Consider the following 27,689-nt stretch of genomic DNA (forward strand, 5'->3'; position numbering starts at 1 on the left):
TTGTTTCTTTTTTTTTTTGCCACAGCCGCCCAAACACTTTTTTTTATGCGTTTTCTTCAGTTTGTTTGTTTTTTGTTTAGGTGCATTTGGGCTAATTTTGGTTAAATTTTTTGTTAGAATTATGCTATAAAAATAGTAATATTGAAAATGTTGCCGGGGCCCCGAAAATGTGCGCTAGTTTTGCGTCCCTTCAATCTGTTCATCCTTCCTTCCTTTGATCCTTCTATCATCATCATCATCTATCATCTATCCCATCGATTCGGCGACTGGTCTTTTCCTGCATCCTTGCAAGCTGCAGTTGCAATTGCAGTTGCCACTTTGTTGCATGTTGTGTGTTGCCTGTGTTGCTCATCACTTACATGTCCATTGCAATTTGAGCTGCTGCCCCGATTTTTGGTAGCAGCATCAGCAGCAACAACTGTGTTGCCCAGCCACATCTTGACACACAATATTTATAGATACATATATTCAGGATACACATATATGCATAGATTTGTATGTGTGTGTGTGTGTGTGAGAGAGATTGTTTTGTTGTTATATTTTGTGTTCTGCTTGTAATTTGTTGTGGATTTTTGTTGGTTGTTGTTGTTGTTGTTGTTGTATTGTGTTTACTTTGTTTTCTTCATTTCTCTTCTTTGTTGATTCTTGTGTGCTCTTTCTTGCTTTCCCTTTGCGAACTCAGCGCGATCATTTATCCTCGCAGCAACCGTTCTTGGCCAGCTGCTTCTGCAGCGCATGCGGAATGAAATCTTTCGTCTTGGAATGATTGCCTTGTCCAAGCAGCGCCGGCTCAATGTGTTTGCCCTCCTGGATGCGTTGAATGCACTTCAACAGATCATAGTTGATGCTCTCGCTAACCACCGAATCTTGTCTGCAAATAATGATTGGAATTTAGCATGTGTTTGTGTGTGATTATTACAATTTGCCAACTCACTTGTAGTCCGGATGGCTAAGCACCTGATCGCGTATCCAGGTGGCTGTGGTGACAAGTTCGCCGGCGGCACGCTTCTGTATGAAGCGCAGATACTGTTCAATGGTGCAGTGTGTGTCCGTGTCCACCTCCATGGACTGCAGATAGCTGCGAATGAGTGGCACCAGGCCTGGGAATACACCGGGCTGCAAGCAAACGAAGATCATGTTAATAACCGACGTTGCTCATGTTAATGGCAGTCGCTTAGCCTAACAGCACTGTGCTAAGGCAACTTTACAGCAGTGCACTAGGGCAACTTAACAGTAAGTGCGAGGCAAACCGCAGTCTGTTAAGCTGGAAGCAGTCTCTTAAGCTAACATCAATCTGTTAAGTTAGCAGCACTGCACTATGGCAACTTAACAGCACTGCACAGCGACAACTTAACAGAAGTCTGTCAGGCTAACAGCAGTGCCCTACGGCAGCAGTCTGTTAAGTTAACAGCAGTCTGTTAAGCTAGCAGCACTGCACAGCGACAACTTAACAGAGGTATGTAAGGCTAACAGCAGTGCACTACAACAGCAGTCTGTTAAGCTAGCAGCAATGGCTTAACAGCTTGAATTGAACTGTTCATTAAACAGAACATTGCCAGAGTCGCTTATTTCCCGTCAAAATTGGCTTTTTTTCAAATACCATTTGCTTGAAAAAAATGCAAACAGCGGGCAGCGGGAATTTTGGCTTTTTTTTTTACTTAAATGGCTTTTTTTTTTAGAGTTTTTTTTTTCAAATTTTCAGCTCTTTTGCATCGTTCTTCCCGTCAAAATCAGCTTTTTTTTCTCAACAGCATTGCTGTTCAATGCCATCACAACACAACTCAACTTACCTTGCCATTGAAGATTTCGTTAATGGTGAGCAGCTGGAACAACTCGTTCTCCTCATCATCTGTATCGGTGTGATCGCTATCGACGCCGCCATTGTGAGCATGGCCATTGGTGGTGCCATTGGTGATGCCATTGCTATGGCCATTCATCTTGGCGGTGCCATTCAGCTGTGGCTGCTTTGTCGGCTCATCCTCCTCCTCGCTGCCATTGGTAGTTGCCTTGGCTGTGCCATTTGTGGTCGGAGCGGAGGCGGTGCCATTCTGTTTGGCAGCACGTTGCTCCGGTGACTTGGACGATTTGCGGAACCAGAATTTCTCCTTGCGACAAGCGTCACGCTTCTGAGCCGTCTGCATGTTCTCATCCACCTTGCTGATGGGCGTTAGGAAATTGAGTTGATAGGAGAGGATGACACGGGTCAGCAGGACGACAAAGCACACGATCGCAGCATTCTCAAAGTCACTGATCTGCGCTTCGCACGGACGGAACTCGACACGCCAGCCAATCGAGCTGTTTGGTGGCGGCGGCTTGAAGCGCATCGTTTGCCAGTTGGTCGATTGAATGTTCTCAAAGTGATCGGTGTCCTCGTTGTCATTCTGATGGACCTTCTCGCTGAACAGCGAGACGGTGTCGCGGATGAACAAATGCGCCACATGCTGGGCCAACAGATGATCGATGCCGCCATCGATGAGACGATTGTAGACATCATCGTCGTACGTGAGCTTCACATCATTGTATTTGGCACCCTCGGGTGACAAATACGAATCAATGGAATCGTAACGCGACTTGGCAATACGAAATTTGCTATCCTTCAGTGGCTCAAGACCGCGTTCCTCGGGCGTACGGCAATCCACCGAGGAGCTAATCACATTCCAGCGGCAATCCGATTCGGTTAGATAGCCACGGTAAACGGGCGACGCAGCGGTCAAGGCGAGCATGATGGGACAAAGCGGGGCCAGTTGATCGTACAGGCGACGTGCCTCGGTAATGTTGCAGGCCTGGAATGTCAGTTGCAGGCAGCAACAGCCCATGCCAAAGCCCATGGCATCGAGCAGCACAACATCGGGTTCACCTGGTGGAGCGCCCTCAACGGGCAGCTTTGTGTTGACATCCTTGAAGACTGCACGAAGGAGAGAGTTTGTTAATTCCTATTCGGGATTTATGTTCCTTATGCTTACCCTTCAGCTTGATGGAGACCTTCTCGCCGCGTCGCTTGCGGATGTTGCGCGTCAGCGTCTTGAAGCGCGGATGTCCGGGGAAAATAGCCTCATCGGGAAAGTAGAGCGAACGCGCCGAGCTCAACGGATCCTCGGGACGTGGCTGATGCAGCGGATACGTAAAATTGGGCGCACCCAGGCGCGGAAAGTTTGTGATCGACATGACGCACTCATCGCTGGCCAGCAGCTCGGTGACTTCTTCGCGACGATAACGCATATTCGCCTCGACCAAATTGAAATGGGCCATCAGACCGCCAAACGGTTTACCGGGTGTACCCTCGATCATGTAAGCACCGTATTCGGGACGCCACAGGGACTTCACGCCCTTGGGATCGGCGTGTTCCTTTTCGTTGAGTTTGTGGAGCAGATCTTGGGCCTTGAGGGCGACACGTGCCACTTTGTGTTCGTCATCGAACTTGACGATGATGTACTCGACCTCATCGCCCCATTTGAGTATATCGCCCTGGCGATCCTTGAGTCTGTGATACAGATTGACAAACTGATTGATGCCATGTTCGCGCACATGATCGGCCAGCTTCTTGGTCTCCTCCCAGGAGAGTGGATTGCCCTCGCTCAATAGACCCATTGTGTGTGCTTACAAGAGAATTCTGTAGCGAGAGAGAAAGAGAGAGCGGGTGTTAAATTTGAGTTGTCAAATTCAAATTTTTAGATATTCAAATATATAATATATGTTAAGTATAAATTGTGTACAGAAAATTTTCCTGTTTAATAAAGCACTTGAGATTCAAATCGCATTCATTTAAAATAGCTTTCGAGCCAATGTCAAATAATCGCTCAGATAACTGTCAGATAGAGAGAGAAAGCGAAAGAGGGAGAGAGCGAAAGTCTCTGTCTGTACCATTTATGGACACAGCAACAGCAGCAGCAACTGCGATAGCAACAATTTAGTTCGCAGCAAGTGATATATTCCTACATTGTTTATAACAATTATTTTTATACTCTTACAGTCGCTAGATTATTAATATGAACACAACTTTTGTTTATGATCCCCAATATATATTGGCCTATCTGTCTATCTAATTGCGTTGCTTCCTCCACAACAGTTGTGTACAGTTGCGCCTCCCAATTGTAGTTGGCTACCAAAGCGAGGCTGCTCGCATTAAAGTACTGCGTAGCAAAAGAAACAAGTATTTAAAAGATTTGATTCTAGTTGGAAACAACTTTTATGAATATAAAAACTTTTTTAGAAAACTTTTGCAGTATTGAAGAATTGTTTTCTTTTAAAACAATATGAAAACTTCTTTTAAAGTATTTAAGACATTCGTTTTTTTTTTAAGTTTTTCAAATTATTTTTATGAATATTAAAGTTTATTTTAAAAACCATTTGACATACTAGTTATTTATATTTTACAAAGTATTCTAAATATGTTTTCTTAACGCTTTCTAAGTTTTTGAAATATTATTATTTTTTTAGAAACGATATGAAAACTTCTTTTAAAAAGTATTTAAGATAATTGTATTTTTTGAAGACAACTTTTTCATAAATGAAAACAGTTAAATACTATTTTATATATTAGTATAATTTGTAGATTTTTTTCTTTTATAAATTTCATATCGAATGCAAAAGTTAACTCAAAATATTTGAATGTTTTTAGTATAATTCCGTTTTTCTTTAAATCGAAATCGAACAGAATTACCAAAGTAGCAAACTTTTTATATTTCATTCTATGAATAATATTTAAGTGCATTCAAAATTCGACTATCGCTTTGCCACTTTTTTGCCTCACGCGATTTCCGCCTGTGCGGCACGAGTTTCGTCAAATTGTTTTGTCTAGATTTTGTTTCATTTGTTTTTTTTTTTTTACACTTTTATAGACGAAATGATTTAAAAAGTGTCTCACGGTTGATCGTCTAATCGTTCAGTTCAGCAGCTATTTATAGTTGCGAGCGCGTGAGTGTGTCGTGACACGAACAGGCACGAAAATTAAACAAATTTTCCATAGCTGATGAAATGTGTGTGTGTGTTGAGTACAACTTGAGAATATAAATAAAAACAAAATACATGTGTAGGTATTTATAGCAAGTATATTGAAGTGCTATCAATAATAAAGTTAAGTTAACTTGTCTTGCGTTATTTCCCCGAAAACTCAATTGGACGGAATAATATGAAATTTGTGAGAAATGATAATGGTCAAGATCCGACTCGACTCGACTCCACTTGACTTCGACTGATGCTAATCGGTCAGAGGAAAAAAAAATGAAATAAAATACAGAAGTGAGTAATCGATAACACGCCACAAAGTACAAATATTTATGAATAACAAAATAGAATTAATAAAAATTATTGATAACAATATTTTGATATGTGCGTTGAGTGGCTGACAAAGTGAGAGAGAGAGCGGAGGAAATATTTATTTTTTATTTGCGATTTATTGGCGCTGGACTGTAGTATCTCTACTATATCGGACTGGTCGGCACTCGAGTTTCGAATTGAATCGCTTGATTGAATCGTTCAAGACTCTGAGAGAGAACTGAACTGAGGAGTGTGTTTAGTTTGTGTTGCTGTCCCACTTGTTAAACGCGGATTTATGGCCACTTCAATTGTCAGCAGCAGCAGCAGCAGGAAACAACAACAAACTGTAATTGAAACCAAATTCCAAATACCAACGACAAAGAGAGAAACTGTTACAAAGTCTCTGTCTCTGTCTCTGACATATGATTACAGTTATTAGAATCAGTCAGCTGTAAGATCAATCTAAGCCACAATTGCAGCAACTTTGCTTCCATCAATTGTGCAATTCGACTAACTCAAAAGTTCACTTTTTGCTGCTCGATATTATGATGCAATTGCAATTGTTTAAATTATCACTTTTGATTACTCTAATTTCTAAAAAGTAGTACTATATATGCAGTTCTACAATTCAAAAAAGTTGATTTAAACGGTGCATTGAAATAAACTTCTTTTGAATATTATATTTCACAAAACTATTATATAAATTAACAGTTAGAACTTTATCGCAATAATTCACAATAGATGCATCTCAAAAGCAGCACAAACAACTAGAAAAACTTTATAAAGAAACAAGTTTATTAAAATCTGCATTGAAATAAACTTCTTTTGAATATTACAGTTCACTAAACAATATTATATTAAATGCCAGAGCTTTAGCTCAATAATTCACAATAGAAAAATCGGAATCTTCTCAAAGAAATTTTGAAAAGCAAATAATAAAATTAAATAGTTTAGCTTTACTTTTAGCTAAAATGGAAAATAACAATTCACAAAAGATAAATCTTAAAAGCCGTTAAAAGAATTTAAAAAAAAACTTTAAGAGGAAGAAGTTGATTAACATTTGCATTGAAATCAACTTATTTGGAATATTTTATTTCACTATTATTTTAATTGCCAGAGCTTTAGCAAAAAGTATTGAAAAACTGCAAGAGGAATTAATGTAATATGAATTTTAGATTAATTTAAATATTGCATTTCACTGAAATACTAATTCAAAATAACTGTCAACAATTCACAATAGATCACAAATCATAAAGAAATAGCTAATCGGAATATTATATGTCTATAAATTATTGTATTGAACAATTGTCATAACTTAAACACAATTCACAAAAGAACCTAAAACAATAAAATAAGCTTTAAGTGAAAAAAGTATTGTAAAGGAAATAATAAAATCAATTGTTTAGATTTAATGATTTTAGGTTTACTTTTAGCACATTTTAAATATTAAATAACTGCCACAGCTTTATCTTAACAATTTGCAATCGATGAATCTTAAAAGAATTTCAAAAATTGAGAGGAAAAAAGCTTATTAAAATATGCTTTTCAATAAACTAATTTTTAATATTATATTTCACTATATGAATATATGAAACAGTTGCAAACATTTTATAATAGATGCATATAAAAAGCAGCTTAAAGAATTGAAGAAACTTTGATTAAAATGTGCATTTAAATAAACTGAATTTGAATATTATATTTCGATAAATTAATATATTAAAATACTTGTAGATTAATTAAAGCAGCTTAATGAATTGAAGAAACTTTAAGCGGAAGAAAGTTGTTTAAATTTCACTAAATTTTTACAACTGCCACAACTTTGTTAAAAGTAGCTAAACGAATAAAATTGAAATGCAAAAGTTACAACAAATTCTTGTGAAGAAAACAATAAAAATCAATTGGTTTATTTAACGACTTTAGCTTTTTTTAAGCACTAAGAATTCTGCGAATTATTTAATTGAGCAATGCAATGACTGATGCTGCAATTGACACACAAACACACACACACACACATATATATATATACGACGATCATTATCATTTTATGAATAGGAAATTGTGTAATATTACAACAACTGCGAGACATTTCAATTGCGTCATACTCGTGTTTTATTTACATTGTTAACAAATACGTGAGAAACTCAATAATTATTGCACACAATTTGCATTTCAATTCCCGAAACCAATTCCGAATTCACATTAGGAATAAAAAAAAAAAAAGCAAAGTTAGAATAAAGTAAGAAAACTACCTTAAAAATATATGTGAGAGTAAGGACACACGTTAAAGTTAAAGGATGTGCACTGGAGTCGGTTAAACGACAAAACACGAAAAAAAAAAATATATATATATATAGAATCAAGAATACTGAATAGAACTTGGTTGCTTCACGGCTAAACGACAACTAAATATACTCGCGGCCAGACTCCAGCTTAATATGCACCGGGCACCGGTTGATGGTTGGTTACTCCCCTCTTACTTCCCCTCTCCACCCTCTGCTGCTGCGTTACCACAAAAAACGTCACACCACCTGCCCCCCTGAACGAGTCATCGACCGAGCGATCGCGATCGCGATCGGATCGCGTCAAACAACGATCGGTTGACAACGCGACGCAAAGCGAAGCGAACCGAACTATAACAATAAAAATAAATATATTGGGAGGAGGCTAAGGGAAGCACAACTCTCTGACCATCGATCGATCCAACGATCCACCGATCCACCGATCCGTCCATCCATCCATATCTATAAAGGAGCGGATGTCGGTAGGCAAGCCACTTGAGAATCTATTGATTGCCCATATGTATTATAATTACTTTGGACTATGTAATTTATTATGTATGTAGTATATACTTTATTCAATAATAGAAATAAAAATACGTTTCTCAAGTGCCCAAATCTTTTTCGTTGTCGCTCCCATTTAATTTTTATTATTGTAAATTTTTTTTTTTGCTTCTTTTCTTATTTGGGTTCCTGAGTGTTTTTTATAGATTTAAGCTATTCGATTTGATTTATCAACACAATAAAGATTATAATTAGACGGTGTCGTAATTCTGTAGCCACTAGCTAATGCTCCACTACCTTCAATATCATAAATATATTTACGTATATAATTGTATGTGAAGTGGGTTGATCAATCGCATAATACAACTAAATACGAGATTTTTTCAAACAACTTTTGGTTTATTAGAAGTTTTTGAAAAAGCAAAAAATCTCTTCAATATTGAAAATGATCTTGAAACACTTTAATTCATTAAAAAATTTCGAGATTTTAAACTTAGTTAAATAATCAAAATTGTTATTACTTGCAAGATTTTATAAATTGAGCAATGAGAAAAAAATAATCAAAAAAATTTGGAAATGATCTATAAAAATTTGTATTATTTGAAGAGCCGAATTCAAAACAGATTATAAATATTGAAAAATTTTACAAATCATACAGAAAAAAAATATTTCATAAATATTGAAAAATTATTTATAAAAATTGTTCTTCTTTGAAGAATTTTGAGAATTGAAAATAAATTATCTAATTTAATTTTGAGTTTCTTGAGAAATTTTATACATTGACAAACAAAAAGAAAAAGAATATATGTATGTATATTACAAATATTAAAAATGATCTATAAAAATAGTTTATACATTGAAGAATTTTGAGAATTTAAACTGAATTATATAATCGAAAATTGGTATTCAGTAAAAGAGTTTATAAATTGTGTAGAAAAAACACAAATATCGAAAATGATTCCGCGAATTTTATTTGAAAATTCTGCAAACCTTTATAATTTAGTAAAACTTTTTATGGATAAAGTTTCTCGAAATGTTATATACATTTATATAAGTAATTACTCTTAAATTTGTCCAGGAATTCTACGAATTCTAATACTAAGTATTTATAAAACAAGAAGAACTTTCTTATCTCATGCCACTATCAAAGTGCTGAACTATTCGAACTGACCTCGAATTAAATATAATAAAATGTGAAATACTCTTGGTTGTTGACACATTGTATATCAACTCAAGTTGCAATATTTAAAGCGGAAAAGAAATTAAAATATGCCTGCACTTAAGGGTACTCGACTCAACTCAACTCGACTCCATCCAAAGCAGTACCATCCACAATCTGAGCAGCAAAAAAAAAACAAATATTCGCACATTTCGCACTTGGCACCGGGACCGAGAACGACAACGACGATTGCTTTACTACTTTATTTGATCAAATCTGGGCTGTAAACGAACCTTGAACGATATTCTCGCCATTTGGCATTTTGGGGAATAAGTGTAAGTTTACAATTTTCGTATCAAATGTCGAGGTTTATATTACCCTAAAACAAAGTTACACAGCAGCGATTGCATTACAATTGAGTTAACTTTACTTGGAATATGCATCAGCAAAAGATCGCTGAGAAATGTGTTATATCGAGGTTGATTGTACACAAAACAACTTGAACACAAAACCACTCGGGGCTAATTATAGCAAAAATACGCTCATAAAACAAAAGTCACATGTAATATGCAATTACAAGAAATTACAAAAATTTGCCAGTTTCAACTTTTTTTTTTTTAAAGGGAAATACGATACGCTACATAAATGGAGGTTAATCCACAGAAGTTGACATGAAAGATATCCGAGCGATTAAACAGAATGTCAAATGAATTAAATACTTTACATAAATCTTGATAAAACACTACAAATTTCAATTCAATTTAAATACAAAAATGTAAAAATCGGGAAAATCTTGGAAAATGGAAAAAATGTAATAATCGGAAAAATTTTGGAAAATGAAAAAATATAAAAATCGGAAAAATTTTGGAAATTGAAAAAATGTACAAATTTAGAGAAATGTAAAACAAACTTCAATTCTATCATTTTTTAACTTAATTTGAATATTTATAGAAATATTTAAAAAGAATGAATTTAAATTTAAAACTCCAATTTATAAATAATTTTAAATACTTTTGAATACCAAGAATGCAAATTTATACAATATTATTCATGAATAATTAATATAAATGAATAAAAATGTAAATTTCAAGTATTTAATCAATTTGATTCAGTCGATTAATATATAAACTATTAATGATTATTCGATTTGTACACATATATTACAATATTTGAATCTCTTTCTTTGTAACTCAAGATCTGCATAGTTGTGATAACAGCAAAGTGTCGAAAAACGTGAAGCAATTTATTTGTGAATAACTCTTCTCAATCTGCTAATGAGCAACAAGATAGTGTAAGGGGAAAACTTCATGAATAACAAATGAAGCATGCAGCGAAAGGAGAAAAAAGTGCTGACAACAGACGTAATCAAAAAAAAACAAAATTCCAGAAATACCAAATTTGTTTATCCAGCAAAATCCCCGAGCACATTTGTGTGTTGCACATTTTTTGTTTCTTTGTTTTTGTAATGGAATTTGCCATGTGCAGAGGGCGGAAATTAAATGCTAGATACTAATCAAGTTGTGAATCGAGTCCTTGGCATTCAGTCTGACTTTTGGCGCACTTTGTTTACATGTTTATTGGCTTGAGCTGTCGCTGTCGTTGTCGCTGTCTATGTCTCTTCTGTTATCGCGTGTAAGTCAACACACATGTGTCATGTGTCAGTCGCAATTGCGAGTGGAATATGTAACGTACTTATAGATATAGATATTGTACAATAGTTAGATCAAAAACAAAATGAGGCAAAAGCAATAGCAGTTTGTTGAAATGAGATAAGACATGACATTGGGTGGGTGGCGCGTAATTTAGCAATTATATAAAAAGCAGAGCAGCAAAAAAAAATGTGCCAAATGTTTATTGTAGAATACTCTACATTTTACAAGCATATGAATTACACGACAAACTCGCTACAGTCAAGCTTCGTTGCAAGACAACATTTCTTGTATTTCTTTTATTTGTTTATTTCTTTTATGTGTATTGATTTTTTGTTTCTTAGTTTCTTATTTTATTTGTTTAATTTTATTCCTTCCTTTCCGTCTCCCTATCCCTATTGCTATTCCCATTCCTATTTATTTCCTAGTCATATTCCTATCCCTATTCCTATTTATTTCCTATGCTTATTCCTATTCCTATTCCTTTGCTTCTTCCTATGCCTATTTCTATTCCCATTCCTATTTATTTCTTATTCCTATTCCTGTTCCTATTTCTATCCTATTCCTTTTCCTTTCCTTGTTCCTATTTCATTTCTATTCCTAGTCCTATTCTTATTCCTAATCCTATTCATATTCCTATGCTTATTTCTATTCCTATTCCCATTTATTTCCTATTCCTGTTCCTATTTCCAATCCTATTCCTATTCTTCCTATGCCTATTTCTATGCCCATTCCTATTTATTTCTTATTCTTATTCCTGTTCCTATTTCTTTCCAATTCCTATTCCAATGCTTATTCCTATCCCTATTCCTATTTCTTTCCTATTCCTATTTCTTTCCTATTCCTATTCCTATTCCTATTCCTATTCCTATCCCTATTCCTATTTCTTTCCTATCCCTATCCCTATTTCTTTCCTATTCCTATTCCTATTCCTATTCCCATTCCTAATCCTGTTCTTATTCCTATCCCTATGCTTATTCCTATCCCTATCCCTATTCTTATTTCTATCCTATTCCTATTCTTCCTATGCCTATTTCTATGCCCATTCCTATTTATTTCTTATTCTTATTCCTGTTCCTATTTCTTTCCAATTCCTATTCCAATGCTTATCCCTATCCCTATCCCTATTCCTATTTCTTTCCTATACCTATTCCTATTCCTATTCCTATTCCTATTCCTATTCCTATTCCTATTCCTATTCCTATTCCTATTCCTATTCCTATTCCTATTCCTATCCCTATCCCTATCCCTATTCCTATTCCTATTCCTATTCCTATTCCTATCCCTATCCCTATCCCTATCCCTATCCCTATCCCTATCCCTATCCCTATCCCTATCCCTATCCCTATCCCTATTCCTATTCCTATTCCTATTCCTATTCCTATTCCTATTCCCATTCCTAATCCTGTTCTTATTCCTATCCCTATGCTTATTCCTATCCCTATCCCTATTCTTATTTCTTTTTCTTTCCTACCACTATTCCTATTCTTATTCCTATTCCTATTTCCAATCCTATTCTCTTTCCTATTCCCATTCCTATACTTATTCTTATTTCATTCCTATTTCTATTTCTATTCATATTCTTATTCCAATTCATATTGCTATTTTTTTTGTATTTATTTATATTTTTAACTAATCCAATTCGTTGTAGCGTAGCTCGATTGTATATGCTTTGCCAGCAACTGACCCACGCAATGCGATTTGCTTTGACAAAAAATACAACAAACAAAAAAAGGCGAGCATAAAAATCTTCAAATTCTGCGCCGTCATTTAAGACAATTGCCAACTGTAGCTGTGTGTGTGTCTCTGTGTGTGTGTGTTTGAATGTGTGTTCTGAGTGTGTAAACCGTAAAAATAGCTTAAGTAAAGCGACTGTGCGTAAAATGATTCACTTGCCGCCTTTGCAGTTGAATAGAATGACGCGGAGAAAGAAAAAGATAATACAAACTATATTTCCAGTATTTTATTTGCATTTCCTAGTCTTCGGAGTGCATAAGCTTCGCTTTTGTGGAAACTTCTGAGTCACATCTTCGTCACATGCGTGTGATAAATAAATATTTATTTGCAGCGCGTATCTTGGAATTTTTCCCCTCATTTAAAATGAAAACAAAAATCCCCAAAAATAAAAATCTTATCTTGTAACACATAATGCGCTCAGAAATAAGAACAAAATAAAATACAATTACTGGGAGATATTTTTGTGTTGCTTCTAGTCGAGTAGACTTTAATAAGATATTATATTTTTATATACAAATCAAAGTCAATTCAATTCTTTTGGTCGTATTCAGTATTCCTTAACTTGGAAAAATATTTTTATGTATACACAAATAAAGGGTAATCAAATTATTTTGTTCGAGTATCTTTTGGTCGAATTAAATTCAACTTGAAGAATATTTTTATATACAAATAAAAGTCAATTCCATTTAAAATTTTTAATTATTTTTTGTTCACATTCAGTTGAAGAATATTTTTTTGAAAAAATAAAAGTTAATTCGTTTATTATTTGTTCGAATTCAATTGCTAAATATTTCTATACTTTGAAAGTCAATATCCATTAATTTGTTCGTCTATGTTTTAGTCTAATTTAGTTGCCAAAGGTTTCTTTATTTTAAAGAATACTTTTAAATACAAAAAAAAAAGTTGAATTCAATTGTCAAATATTTCAATACTTTTACATTTCGAGCTCTCTACAGGGCAGTTAAGTGTCGTCTACGCTCGACTGTTGCAGTTTCATCATATTTTTGGTAATTTCTCGAATAAAATTATTGCCAGCAGTAAGAGCAGCTGATAACGATAATGTGCGAGTGAGTGTGTGTGTGAAGTGGGGGGTGTGTATGCACTTGATTGATTAAAAACTTCATCATGACGTTGATAACAATGCTTGGAACGTTGAGAATTACAAGCAACGGCAGCAGGTTGTTGTTGGCAATTTTCAATGGCAAGCATTAAGCATGCACATGCGGCGTATACGTAATATGCAAAAAAGGTTCCGACTCAAAACGAAAATCGCACAAATCAAATGCGGAAAGAAGCAATACAAAATACATACAACAACAATACTGTGTATGTCTGATTTTGCTTTTTCAGGGCCATTCAACGTAGGCAAATGAAATAGAAAACATACAAAGTCTATTGATAGATACACAGATAGATCCACATAGACAGCTAAAGATACACAGAGAGAGAGAGATAGTACATAAAGATGCATGTACAACGCCAGGCGAAGGTTTTATCTGCAATGGAATGTAAACAAATGGCAAAACACAGTTTACAGTTTATAGTTTGCAGTTTGCAGTTTGCTGCTTCGAATAGGCAATAGGAAATTGCAGTCGTTGCACTTGAAATAATTGCACGCCATACAAGATTACGGCGAGATTACGTATACGACTCATAAAACAACAACAACATCAACAAAACACAACACAAAACAATAAAATACAAATAAAAATACAACAACAACAAAAAAGTCACATCAAAATCGAGAAGAATAAAAACAACGCAACCGCATCGCTCAGTCAAGTGACGACGACTTTTTAATACTCATTCAGTATTACTTATGAATCATTAAACAGATTTAATGAACTGCACACTCGATAACTTAGCTCTTGATTCTGCTTTCAACACCTACATTTAGTTATATAGTTCGATAATATGATTAATTACCACAAATTTTGGAAACATAGCTCAACTGAGAGCTGAGTTCAGATAGTTAGCTAAAATCGGGGCGTGTTCATTAGTAGACAAAACGTAAATAGAGATTAAAGACTGCAACTATAACAAATTTCAGAAGCTTACCATAGCTGAGAGCTGAGTTCGGATAGTTACCTAAAATTGGAGAGCGTTTATTGGTTGACAAAACGTAAATACAGTTTAAGGACTGCAACTATAACAAATGTCAGCAACTTAGCTCAGTTGGGAGCTGAGTTCAGATAGTTAGCTAAAGTTAGGGAGTGTCCATTGATTGCCAAAACTCAAACACAGCTGAAAAACAGCAAGTTTACAAAATTTCAGCAGCTTAGCTCAGCTGAAAGCAGAGTTCGGATAGTTAGCTAATGTTAGGGAGTGTTCATTGGTGGATACAACTCCAAGATGGTTTAAAGACAGCAACTTTTAGAAATTTCAGCTGCTTTGCTCAACTAAAAGCTGAGTTCAGATAGTCAGCTAATGTTGGGGAGAATTCAAAGACAGCAACATAAACTGAGAGCTGAGTTCGTGTAGTTCGATTTTGCTATGGATTGTTCATTGCCATAGAAACTTCAACTATAGTTTATAACGAGCGTTTACTCAAAAGTTCAGTTAGTTAACTGACCTTGGGCAGTTTTGTATTTTGTGACTATATAGCGTCACATCTTTTACGGCTGAACTATAATACCCTTTACGATTACGATTACGATGTATGTATAAATGAATTAAAGTGTCTGCTGCCGGCACAAAATTGCGACGTAATAGAAATGTAGGACAGTCTAGAAAGAAGAGAAGGCAAACATAGCTACAAAGTCGACAAACAAACATATTTATACATACATACATATATGCTATATATACCTAGGACCCATTGGACAAGCGAATATATGCACAAAAAAAAAAAAGATATATATGGTTAGATGTGTGTGTTCTCTCGGGGTATATTTGAGTACTCGTATGGTCTTCCGTTGGCAGCTGTCAATTCTGAGCAGCAATTCTGTGAATTCATTTGCGAATTGATGAAAACGAGCAAAAAGCAAAGCCCAAAGCCAAACGAATGATTAGTCAAAACAAAAAAAAAAATAATGAGAAAACACTTTTACACGAATTTATACTGAAATTTATATTGAAAACATACTAAACCATATATGAAATTTATACTGAAAATGATACTAAAAACGTTTATACCAAACAATGTTTGAAAATTATACTGAAAATGGTATTAAAAACTTTTATACTAAACAATATTTGAAATTTATACTGAAAATTATATTGAAAGGAATAAACAATATTAAAAATGTATACTGAAAAACATTTATACTAAACAATATTTGAGAATTATACTGAAAATGATATTGAAAACTTTTATACTAAACAATATTTGAAATTTATACTGAAAATGATATTGAAAGGAATAAACAATATTAAAACTTTATACTGAAAATGATATTCAAAACGTTTATATAATAAACGATATTTGAAATTTATACTGAAAATGATACAAAAAATATTTATACTGAGCAATATTTTAAATTTATGCTGAAAATGATATTAAAATCTTTTTTACTAAACAATATTCGAAATTTATACTGAGAACGATATTGAAAACATTCATAATAAACAATATTTTAAACATAAGCTAAAGCTGATTCAGAATCCAGTTTTGAACATACAAAAAGACTTCCGTTTAGATCGTAAACTCATGGGACTTGATTTGGGTAAAAATAATTAGATTGATTAGATGCTGTTTATTGGCAATTGTTTATCTACTCCGCATATGCACAAATATTTATTAAGTTATTTATTTATGCACAAATAAATGCGAAATAAATCCCCCCTAGTCATTGAATGAGTGACGGCACCACGTGCTTGACGACAATACAACATTTGGTGTTTACATTTCGTTGTTCGTTGTTATTCTGTTATTAATAATAATAAACCTGCCAAATAATGTATCGAATATGATATCGAATTCGAATTGTTTAAAAGCACTTGTGCAAATGCAAATGATGATGATGACGATGATGACGATGAAGCGTCGTCGTCGTCATCGCCAATTTGTTTCGTTTCGCTTATTTGCTTTTGTGACAATTTATTTAACCAAGTTTTAATTAGTGAACCAAGCGAAGGGGGATTTCAATGCTTGGCATACCCTTTAGTATTTGAAAATACTGCAACATGTTGAAATATTCATCATTTCAATCTGTGACAATCGATAAAGATCTTTGCTTGTAATTCTGAAAATTTCATCACGATCCCATTTACAGGGCATCTGATGGTCGAGCACGCTTTAGACGAGCCAATTATTAATTGCTGCTACTGTCATTTGCGTTGCGCTATTGCGTAAATTGTGAAATGAAACAACAGCCCTTTGAATGACGCACTTGAAAAATACTCTCATATATACACACACACACACACACCTCTCTGTCTATAATTGCAGAACACAATTGGATCATTATGAATATGCGATCCGAGAGGAGAGTAATAATCATGCTCATTATGATATTAGATACTCCCCATCCCCATTCCCATTCCCATCCCCAGATGTTATTACGTATAACGTTTAAATTTGTATTTATATCGGATTTATTGCATTGCCTTCCTCCGGTCGGTTACACAACTGGAATTAAATTGAGCTGACAAATCATACGGAAGCAACAGAGTTGAGGTAAATACATACGTAATTTGAAATAATATCTCACTATATGTTGACCTTGCGCAATTTAAAGTCTGGGCTTTTAAATACCCTAGGAATGTGGGAAATTTAAGTAGTTTGATATGAAACTTTAACTTAATCCAATTTTTATGTAAATCTCAAATAAAAAACATTACTAAAACTAAATTTTATAGCAGAATAAAAAAAAAAAAAAAATTAAATTGAAAATTTGAATATGTACATAACTCATAAAAGTAAAAAAAAAACTTAAAAATTTGAATATGTACATATCTCATAAAAGTAAAAAAAAAAAATTAAAAATTTGAATATATACATATCTCATAAAAGTAATAAAAAAAAAAAAAAAAAATTGAAAATTTGAATATGTACATATCTCATAAAAGTCATAATAAGAAAAGCAATAACAGAAAACTACTTGATATATTGCATTTGTATTATTTTGGGAACACTTCTTAAGTATTTCCTAAAATGTTTCGATGAATGTGATAAATATGATGCAAGTGGCAAAATGCAAAAAACAAAAAAAAAAACAAAAAAAACAAGCAATGCGGAAAAGTTTCCACAAGTTATCGCAACGTTTGATAATTCATTTGCCTGCGACGACATTTAATTAGCAAGGGCGCAAATGTTGTAAAAGGTGACGAAGGCAAGAGGAAGAGCAAAAGCAAGAGCAAGAGGGTATTGCTCCCTATCAAAGCAAAGTACGGTGTGAATTGTTTGGTACTACAAAACATTCCAAGTAGTTAGCTGTAATCTGGAGCAATACGTTAACTGCTTTTGAAGCTTCTATTACGATTCCTACAATGCTGATGAAGATGTGTTTGGATGATAAATCAGCTTATCTGAGATAGCACCAACAAAAAAATGTGCTGAGCTGGGGAAAAAAGTCTTACAATTACGATGGATAAGATAATTGGATAAAGGGTAGACGAAACACCCTCTCTGGACGGTTCTAAAGATATTCATTGTATCTCTATCTATCTATCTATATAGTGTTTACTTAAGTGATATAATAACCAAAAGTAAACATGAAAGAATATCAAAAAAGATATTGTTCTATTTATAGAAATGAGCTCAAGTCGGTTTGCGTTAGTGAGTGTGCACTGTAGCAGTTACAGGGTATTTTATTTTTCTACTTCATACTCTATATAGTGTTTACTTAAGTGATATAATAACGAAAAGTAAACATGAAAGAATATATAAAAAAGATATAGTTCTATTTATAGAAATGAGCTCAAATGGGTTTGCGTTAGTGAGTGCGCACTGTAGCAGTTACAGGGTATTTGCTCCATTGTAATGCTTTATTTTTCTACTTCACACTCGTTTGACATTGCGATTAGCCCAAGGAAGGCGTTTAACGCTTTGGGGCATTGAGGCTGATATTAACGAGTTATTAAATGCCAAGGTCGGAGCAAAGCAAAGCACACACACACACATACAGGCATAATAGATATTACACACATTCACACACATGCACGTGCTCGACTAATTATCTATTAATGTGTGTGTGAGTCGCATTGTGCGATAACGCACACATGGCACACGGCTCACATTTTATTTTCTTTTCTCTTTTATTTTTTTTTTTTTTTTTTTTCGTTTCGATAACAATTGATCGAGTTTGTGCGCAATTGTGTCATCTCGAGGCCACAAAGACCATTCCATTGAATCGTGTCGTGTCGTGTCGTGCTGTTTTGTCTCGTGCCCTAAGCGTGAGTCATGTTGCGTTAGGATATTTTGTGCTGAGTCACGATGATCTTGCTTTGCCAACCGAGCATGATATGCTAATTCTCCAAATTCGCTAGTTGTTGTTATCTACAGTTGTGGTGAAATTGCAGCCCCAAACAAACAATATGCAAATGAGGGATGGCACTACTCTCGTCTCTGCTGCACTCTCACATCTTCCTACATCTCTCTCTCTCGCTCTCTCTGTCTCTCGCACGCACTGTGCGCGAGTGCCTTGAACTTCACAACAATAACAACTTGCACTTCAGTTAATTGTCGCTGTTTAAACTTGTTTCAATATTGTGTGATTTTTTTCTTATGAATTTGCCTCACACGCGACTTGTGCATGAGTAACTGTGACGTCACAACGCAATTTTATGATTATCATTTTTGGTTTATTTTTGTCTTAAGGCGTTTGTTTTTTGTTTCTTGTTTTTTTATCAACTAATTACTGATCGGATTGGAAAACGAAGCATGTGAATGACTTTACAGAAATGCGACGCCAGCACACAGTAATTAGAGAATGTTCCCGGCTAATTTGTAAGTGTGTATGTGAAATTGATTAAAAGAATCAAATTAGAAGTTTCCAGACCAAATAGTCAAGGCCATGCTGTCTGAAATTTCAATTGGACAAATACCGGCTGCACGCTTCACTCGCTCTGCTCTCTCACACACACACTCACACTTGCTCATGCACACAACTCACGCACGCACGCACACATATTGGCATGCACATTAATTTGAATGGAAGGCGAATGTCAAGGTTAGGCAGGGAGAACGGAACGGAACGGAACAGTGGCTCCAATACGAATAAGAATAAGAATATAACAACAGTGGCTTGATGTAAATCTAATTGTCATATAATTAATGAGCTCAACAAAGTACAAAAATCAATACTTGACCGACCAATGAAAAGGGCAAGAAAGAAAGAGGAAAAGAAAAACCCAACACTTGCTGCTAGTTTGGAAATTACGCACTTCACAATTCCTTTTCAATGTTTAATAATAAAAAATGTCGACTCAGCTTTTATAATGTGTTTAATACTAAGTACGAATGTACTATCGTTCATACCTATGTATAAGTATAAACTTACCGGCAAAATGCAGTAAAAGAAGAATGAATATTCGTAGGAAAAAGAACAACAAACGTAAGTTCTTTCTCGCTCTCTCGTAGATTGTTTGCTCTAAGCGGAGTTGGGCTACGCTCAGCTGTTGCTCTCACAATATTAAGAAGCTGAAGACGCGATGCTCTGCTGCTGCGGCTTTTTTCTCTGTTGCTGTCGCGGCTGGCTTAAGGCGCAAAACAAAAGTGACCTGTTTGTTGTTGGTGCTGCTAGCGTCGCTCTTACTGGCTATCTCTCTTTCTCTCCTTCTCTTACATGCACATGTACACTGACGGTGTCTGTGTAATGAGTTGCGTTTGTCTGTGTGACCGCGTGCTGATGTTTTTTTTCACACACGTTTTAATGCCCGATTCAGAATTGCTGGCGCTATTGTTATTGTTGTTGTTGCTGCTGCTGCTGTAGTTGTTGTTTTTGTTGGTTGTGCAATCAAACGCTTAGGCAACTGACCAACGTCAATTTATATCAACTGTATTTCTTTGATTAGTATTTTTTTCTGCCGCTTCGTCTGCTTGTAATTTGCACTTCTTGCTGAATTGTTTTGCCACGATTTCACAATTTGCTTAATAAACAAAAGAAATTCATATATACATACATTTACATTATCAGCATCTATTTCAAAGTGTATGTGTGTGTGTGTGTCTGTTGATGTGTGTGAGAAAACAACAAAATATGCGGCCCGCGTGTTTTAATTTTATATTCTCTCTATATGTATGCGTGTTTTTTTTTATTTGTAATTGCTTTGCACTATGCAACTTCCGTTATAGCAATGTGCAATTTCTAATATTTGTTAATTATAGTAGGAATATCACAATAAAAAAATAAATAAAAATACAAATTATCAAGGGGATTTTCTTCCAATTCGTTTTTATTCTAATGTGTAATGCAAGTTTGTGTGCGTGTGTTGCTCTAATTAGAAGACGCGCTGCTTGGCGTTACATGTGTGTGTGTGTGTAAGTGGGTGCAAATGTATGGGAACTGCATTTGACGGTGTATGCGTGTATGGGTGTTTGCTTACTTATTTGATTCTTTTTTTTTTTTTTGGTTGTGCCGCAGCCAACAATTTCACAATTCCACTAAAATATGCACACAATTTTCGGTTTTACTAGAAGTTTCACTTGATTTGCATTTGAAATTTCTATCAAATGCTACACTTGGATAAATTTCGGTTCTTGCGAAAAATGTTATTACTTTTTTTGCTTTATCTGTTTTGTTGATTGGTTGCTTGGTATTTACCCGCAAATAACGAGCACGACGATTGTTAACACAAAAATTCCAAAAAAAAAACTATAAAAACCTGCCACTGCGCGCGGCTATTTATGTAAAAAAAGTTGTACGCATTTAGCGTGCAGCGTTGCCAGATGGTGCTAATGTGCTGCCATGCGGTACAGGCGCAGATGGCAGCACACACAGCTGATAGTGTTGCAAAATGCGCGCCAAGTTTTGAAATATTTAAAATTTTCCAAAGTATTTATTTCTATCGCTAAAAAATGTACAAAATAAAAGCGATGCGTATATACAAAGTTAAACTTGTAAATAGAGCATCGCATGCTCCGTAAATATGATAATGACTTTGGGCGCTGTCACCAAACCCAACACCTCGCCCACATCATCAGGCAGCGTCACCAAATGCTGTTTGCCAATCACGATCTGTGGTCCGTTGCGATTGCGCAAACCGCCGGCGGCCTCGTTGTGCGGCTTATAGATGAACACATGCCGATAGCTCTCACAGATGACAGCATAGTCCAGCTGCGGACAGCAATCGACGAATTTGCGCTGCTCCTTCGATGCCACCACATAGCCAAAGGCATTCAAGTGTCCCTCGTGTCGCACGCTCCATTCGTCGGGTCGCGACGGCTGGAATTGCTGCAGCCAGATGGCACCATCGACGTCGTGGCGTGTGGCAAAGGCAGCCGGAAAGCCGGGACGCAAAGTGGTGCCAAACAGCGGAGGCATCGCGCCCAGAAAGATGGTGTGTGTAATGCAGCCTTGGGCCAAATTGAAGCGGACTAAAAATATGTGCAAGAGAATTCGAGTTAAACAAAAAGCTTAGTTTCACTATCAAGTGCAATAACTTGCCCATCTTGATGTCATTGTCGCTCGCCTCCAGCGGCAAATCACAATCCTCAATGGGGTCCTCCAGATTGGGAATGGGTAACGGCTCGGCCGGAAGCTCCTGTTCGGCAAGCAAACTTGGCCATTGCTTCTCCTCCGTTTTGCTCAACTGCAACTGCAACTGCAGCTCGTTGCCCGCTGCCTCCAGTGTCCAGTTAGTCAGCTGCTCATCCACAGGCGCAAACAAGGCGCCGTCCAGCAGCAGTTGCTCCTTGTATTCAACCAGCAGACGAGTCGAAGTGCTTTCGATTCTGAGATCATCGCGTTTAGCATCCGCTGGGAGCGTAAAACGCAAGCTAAGATCTTGCGGTGTCTGTTGCCAGTCGTAAGGCGACACTGCATCCTCTGCAGCTTGGGCTGCGGCTGCTTCTCGAGCTGCCTCATGCTGTTGCGGCGTCTGCAGATCGCCATTGGAGCACACGATCAAGGATTGGGCACGCGGCTCAAAGGCACAATAGTAGACGCTGCCCTTGGTGGCCAGCGATGGCTGACAGAGCTCATACGTCCAGCTAGCAGCTGTGCTTGCGTCTGCCTGCTGCCAGCTCCAACGTGACCACGTTAGCTGTGTGACAAACTCCTCGCGACGTCGCGCAATGTGTGCGGCAGCCAGTGAGATTTGTTTACGCTCTTGCAGCACATCGAGGCGTGCATCGTGCAGCACAAAGCCACGCTGATCACCATTCGGAGTGACTGGCGAACGTGTCAGAAGCTGCCACGTTGCGGCACGCTCCCGATCACCGGTGTCCAGCAGCATGTAGGTGAGTGTGCCGTCGCAGAGTACGGCCAGCTTCTCGGAGACGAAGCGCAGCGTATAGTTGTAGTCGCCGACAACATTTTGGCCATCGCCATGATCCCAACGGGGCATTTGATAGACGGTACGCTGTGGACGCGGTTGTCCATCGGCTTCGTTGTAGGAGCAGAGCACAAGTTCATGGGAGATGTTGATGTAGTAGCATTGATGGCGTGCCCAGGGATCGCTGAATAGCAGATTGTGCTTGGCAAACAGTTCCGTGTGCAGCAGCGAATATTGATTTGCATGTGGATCCCGTTTTAAGGCGAAGCAATCCAAAGATTGTCGCAGCACTGGAACCGGATCGAACGAGAGCTTGTAGCCATCGAAATTCGGGCAGAGCAGATTCCGATTCACTTGCAAGTCCACCACCGACATTTTGCGTGGTGTTTGTCGGCTTGTAATTTGTACTTTCTAAGGATAACTTCCAAAGTAGAAAGTAATACAAATGCGGCTTTAATTTACAATTTTAAAGTGTAGTGTTGCAAAGTGTCGGCGAGTGTCTGTTAATGTTAAATGCTGCTGACGCTAGCAGTGCCAGCTGAGTTTACTGCAAGTTTAGTTTTTTCATCATTTTTTGTAAAGTATAATAACAGTTTGTTGTTGTATGTATAGATAATTAAATGTATGCCTGTGACTAGGCCCACACTTCTGTATTTGCATATAAACTCTGTTAAGTGTAATGCATTACTCGGTTGACACTGTTAATACCTGCTTGCATGCGCCGGCAATAACAGCAGCCAATAATCGACAATAGCAAATCAGCTGTTGTTGCAATCGTCATATGCCAATTAGCGCTTAATCGCAAAATAACACACAGAACGTAATTATTTAACTTATTATATAAATATCGTGTCCTAGAAAATGTTTTCTTATGAAGTACATAATTTTGATAGAACAGCTGTTAACTTGGGTGTCATTGGGGGCATAACAGCTGATTGCTGCCGGCTGTTTGGTTGTATGTAAACACATACGTGTTCTTTGCAACTCTGCCCGCCTAGTGCTGGTAAACGCAACCAAACCACCAACAAACTAAAAAAAAGTGTTGACACGTTGACGACACACACAGAACAATTTGGCTAGAAGTTTTTTTTTTTGATTGTATTTGGCGAGCATTAATTAAACGCTTTAACAATTGTTGCGTTATTTCGTACGGCGAGACAGGCAGCAATCAAATTCGACCTGCAAAGCGGTGAGTTTGGTGATAATTAATTAGCATCCGAACAACAACAATACAAAATTAATGCGTGTCTCGGTTTTTTTTTTCCATCTCTCTTTTTTGGATTGCAGTTGTGTGGGGAGAAGCAGCAACGAGATTTCAACGATTTTAGCCAAATACCAAATAATGAATATGCTGCAGCACCAAAGCAACAACAAAAACAGGAGCATGATAAATGCAATAGTATTGCTCGGTTTGCTGACGACGCTGCTGCAGTGCAGCAATGCGGTGGAATTCACGTTCGATTTAGCGGATAATGCCGAAGATTGTTTCTACGAGGAGATCAAACGCAATACGAGCGCCTACTTTGAGTTTCAAGTGTCGGCGGGCGGACAACTCGATGTCGATGTGGTGCTAAAGGATCCCAACAATCAGATCATCTATTCACTGGATCGTGCCACCTTTGATAGTCATCAGTTTACGGCGGAAACGACGGGCGTGTATACGGCGTGCTTCAGCAACAAATTCTCAGCGTTCTCGCACAAAATCGTCTACGTGGACTTTCAGGTGGGCGAGGAGCAAGCGTTGCCTGGCGTCGATGAGCATGCCACCGTGTTGACACAGATGGAGACATCGTCGCAGGCCATCCACAAGGGGCTGAACGATATTTTGGATGCGCAGACGCATCATCGCTTGCGTGAGGCGCAGGGATTCAAGCGTGCCGAGCTTATCAATCAACGTGTCATGGTCTGGGCATCGTTGGAAACGGCGTCGGTGGTTTTGATTGGTCTCGTCCAGATTCTCATTTTGCGCAACTTCTTCACGGATCGTAAACCGAGTCAGACGCGTTACGAACGCTTGTAGAAGGAGGCAAGCGGCGGCAAAGGCGAAGGAGGAGGAGGAGGACGAGGAGTGAAAGACAAACGACGGACTAGGAATTTTGCAGTGGAAGTCGCAGTTGGAACGTAAACAAAAACAAAAAAACATTAAATGAAAAACAATGAAAACCATCTCCTCTAGTTTCATCTTGCATACATTTCCTTTTTTTTTTTTAAATATATATATAAATACATATAAATATACATTATTATTATTATAATTATTATGATTAATTGCGAAATTGTTAAATCTCTTGCTCGCTACCTCCTCAAAAAAAAAAAAAAGAAATTTGTATTCCAATTTTGTTTTAATATCCTGCCACGCACCCCTCAATTCATCACCAACAAATCGAAAGAAAAAAACAAAAGAAACAAAAAAAAACACGAAAAAAACAAAACAAAATACAAAAAAAAAAACAAAAACAAAATTTGAAGAATGTCTCTCAGTTCATTTATGGCATCATTTGTATTGCAGTTTCGTAAGCGTGGAGAATGGCGCCATAAACGTTTGCCATAAATTATGTCAGCCAAAGGAGGATGCCGCCGCTCTCTCGCTGTCTCGCTCTCAACGCGCGCTTGCAGGAAGCAAAGCACATTACGAAATAGGCGGAAGGCTAGACAAAGATAGCAGCTGTTACATCTTTGCTGTTATTGTTGTTGTAGTTGTTTTACATTTGGTGTTTTTTTTTTTGTTGCCGTGGCATTTACAAAACGAAAAATCATCATCATCGAAATTTGATCAACGTTTCGTTTCATTTATGATCAACAACGAACGCCACAGCCAGCCACAGGGCCAACACAAAACCAAAAAAGCAGACGAAATTTAAACGAAAAAACAAACAGCAACAACAACATAACAACTGTATCAACAAGCGGAGTAATGTGTGTGTGTGTGTGTGTGTGACGCCTCGCAGCGAATGGCGGCGAATTCGATGCGGCAATTTTGTCAGTTGCTTTTGTTTTTGCAGCCTCCATAGTTCACCGCAATTTGTAGCAAAAGCACACACAAAACAAAACCAACAACAACAAAACACGTTTTGTGCCAAAACTTTGCAGCATCAGCAACAACAACAACAACAGCGACAACAACAGCGACAGCGTTCATTTAAATGAGAAACGACGACAGCGGCTTCGACGTCGACAGCAACGCTTTGCACTGAGCTGACCTGCTGCTCCACTAGACTACACCAAAGCAGCTGCCGCTCACTTGCACACACACACACTCACACATAGAAAAACACTTTGCACATGCATTTGGTAGGCATTTGTGCAGATGTGTGTGTGTGAGTGTGTGTGTAATACATAGGTCGAGGTTGTCGCGATTTCTTGGCTGCTTCCTCGTTACCAACTCGCACCGTGGGCTGAATTCGCCGGCCATGCAATACCTTTATTTTTTCTTTTTACTCTTTTTTTTTGTGCATTCATTATCTTGATATAGCTGACAATAATATTATAATATGCCTTGAGCCAAGTGCTAATGGTTGGAATTTTTAAAAAATTATATTGCAAAATGGATCATGATTAAGTTGTCAATTTCACAGCGAATTACTTTATGGCTTTTTGATATCCTTGCAGATATTAAAGTATTCCAAAAAGCCTCCAGGTGAGTGTAAGTCTTAGCTAAGAAAAATGAAATGTTTTAAGGCAATTTAAGCTAACATTATGATATAATGCATATTGGGAGATTCCTGTAAGGATTGTAGTTTTGTATATATTTGATACTGAATCCTTCAAAGGAAAACATAATGGAATTTTACAATTTTATAATAAAAACTAAACTTAATTTGTGTTAAGTATAGTTATTACATCAAAATATGTGAGATTGTTGAAAATTGTATTAAATTTGTTAAATTTATAAAATGTAAATTGTAAATTGTAAAAATTCCAAAGTTTTATAATATATCTTATTTTTTATTGTCAAAATGAAACTCGCATATAAAGAATTACATAAGGTTGTAAATTAAAAAATTTGATGAAAATAAATTAAAAAATCAAAAAAAATAACCTCATTAAATTTGTGAAAATGAAATGTTGTAAGTACACAAAAAAAAAAAAACAACCTTATAAAGCCAGTTCCCACCGAACTCGGGAATTACAACAGCTCGACTCATCAAAATTGGCATGCAGCTGTACTAAACACTACTTAAAAAATATATATTGAGTAGTTCGTGTAAATTACATATTTTACAACGCAAACAGCCTCAGTGAACTGAGAAACTACCGAAGCTACAGTGCTCAAATTAGTCATGACGCTGTTCATGAACTAAAGTTGAAGAAATGTAGCAACAATTGATGAATATTTTGCATTTTACTACAAAAAATAGACACTCAACTCTTAACGATTCAAAACTGAAGCTGGGAAAGTGGCGTTTGTTTTTTTTTACGGGTGCGGTGATTTGTTGCCATTGTACTGAGTGCAGACGTGTATCATTATGGCATTGACTGTTGTTGCCACGTGAGGGGCGGACGCTGTGGCAAATGTTGTTGCATTGTTGCATTTTGATGAAGTTGCGCATATTATGTGGCATACAACATATAACATGGATATTTTACAGCATTCGTTTGCCTGCATGCACTTAGCTTAGTTTAATGATTTTTTGCAACTGACATTAGTCAGTCGGGATGACTCTTTGGCTTGTCTCCCACTTCATTTGACTTTTATTTACTTTGTCAGTTGGGCTATCCGGCTGTCTGTCT

At 36.6% G+C, this 27,689-nt stretch overlaps 3 protein-coding genes across 5 annotated transcripts; 1 reads left to right on the forward strand and 2 right to left on the reverse strand.

The window, feature by feature from the left end:
- LOC133847222 (glutamate--cysteine ligase) lies at window positions 1-21,303 on the reverse strand. 2 transcript variants are annotated; one of them, XM_062282118.1, is made up of 6 exons: window positions 21,069-21,303; window positions 20,024-20,612; window positions 2,964-3,610; window positions 1,791-2,905; window positions 935-1,116; window positions 1-871 (listed from the first exon to the last, which is right to left on the reverse strand). In XM_062282118.1, exons 3-6 carry the CDS (start codon window positions 3,586-3,588, stop codon window positions 688-690), a joined length of 2,106 nt encoding a protein of 701 aa, XP_062138102.1. In that variant the 5' UTR covers window positions 3,589-3,610; window positions 20,024-20,612; window positions 21,069-21,303; the 3' UTR covers window positions 1-687. The 2 variants fall into 2 exon arrangements, with proteins under 2 accessions (XP_062138102.1, XP_062138103.1); XM_062282119.1 differs by lacking the exons at window positions 20,024-20,612; window positions 21,069-21,303 and adding an exon at window positions 7,506-7,627.
- LOC133847228 (nudC domain-containing protein 1) lies at window positions 21,069-23,465 on the reverse strand. Its single transcript, XM_062282129.1, has 2 exons — window positions 22,130-23,465; window positions 21,069-22,059 (listed from the first exon to the last, which is right to left on the reverse strand). Exons 1-2 carry the CDS (start codon window positions 23,331-23,333, stop codon window positions 21,575-21,577), a joined length of 1,689 nt encoding a protein of 562 aa, XP_062138113.1. The 5' UTR covers window positions 23,334-23,465; the 3' UTR covers window positions 21,069-21,574.
- Window positions 23,466-23,981: 516 nt separating this feature from the next.
- LOC133847238 (transmembrane emp24 domain-containing protein 7) lies at window positions 23,982-25,341 on the forward strand. Of its 2 annotated transcripts, none has more exons than XM_062282141.1 (2): window positions 23,982-24,147; window positions 24,246-25,341. In XM_062282141.1, the coding sequence occupies exon 2, from the start codon at window positions 24,301-24,303 to the stop codon at window positions 24,976-24,978; it is 678 nt and encodes a 225-aa protein (XP_062138125.1). In that variant the 5' UTR covers window positions 23,982-24,147; window positions 24,246-24,300; the 3' UTR covers window positions 24,979-25,341. The 2 variants fall into 2 exon arrangements, with proteins under 2 accessions (XP_062138125.1, XP_062138126.1); XM_062282142.1 differs by having other exon boundaries at window positions 23,989-24,156; window positions 24,258-25,341.
- Window positions 25,342-27,689: the final 2,348 nt, after the last annotated feature.

Source organism: Drosophila sulfurigaster, chromosome X, assembly GCF_023558435.1.
Source record: "Drosophila sulfurigaster albostrigata strain 15112-1811.04 chromosome X, ASM2355843v2, whole genome shotgun sequence".
In the NCBI taxonomy this organism is placed as follows: Eukaryota; Metazoa; Arthropoda; class Insecta; order Diptera; family Drosophilidae; genus Drosophila; species Drosophila sulfurigaster.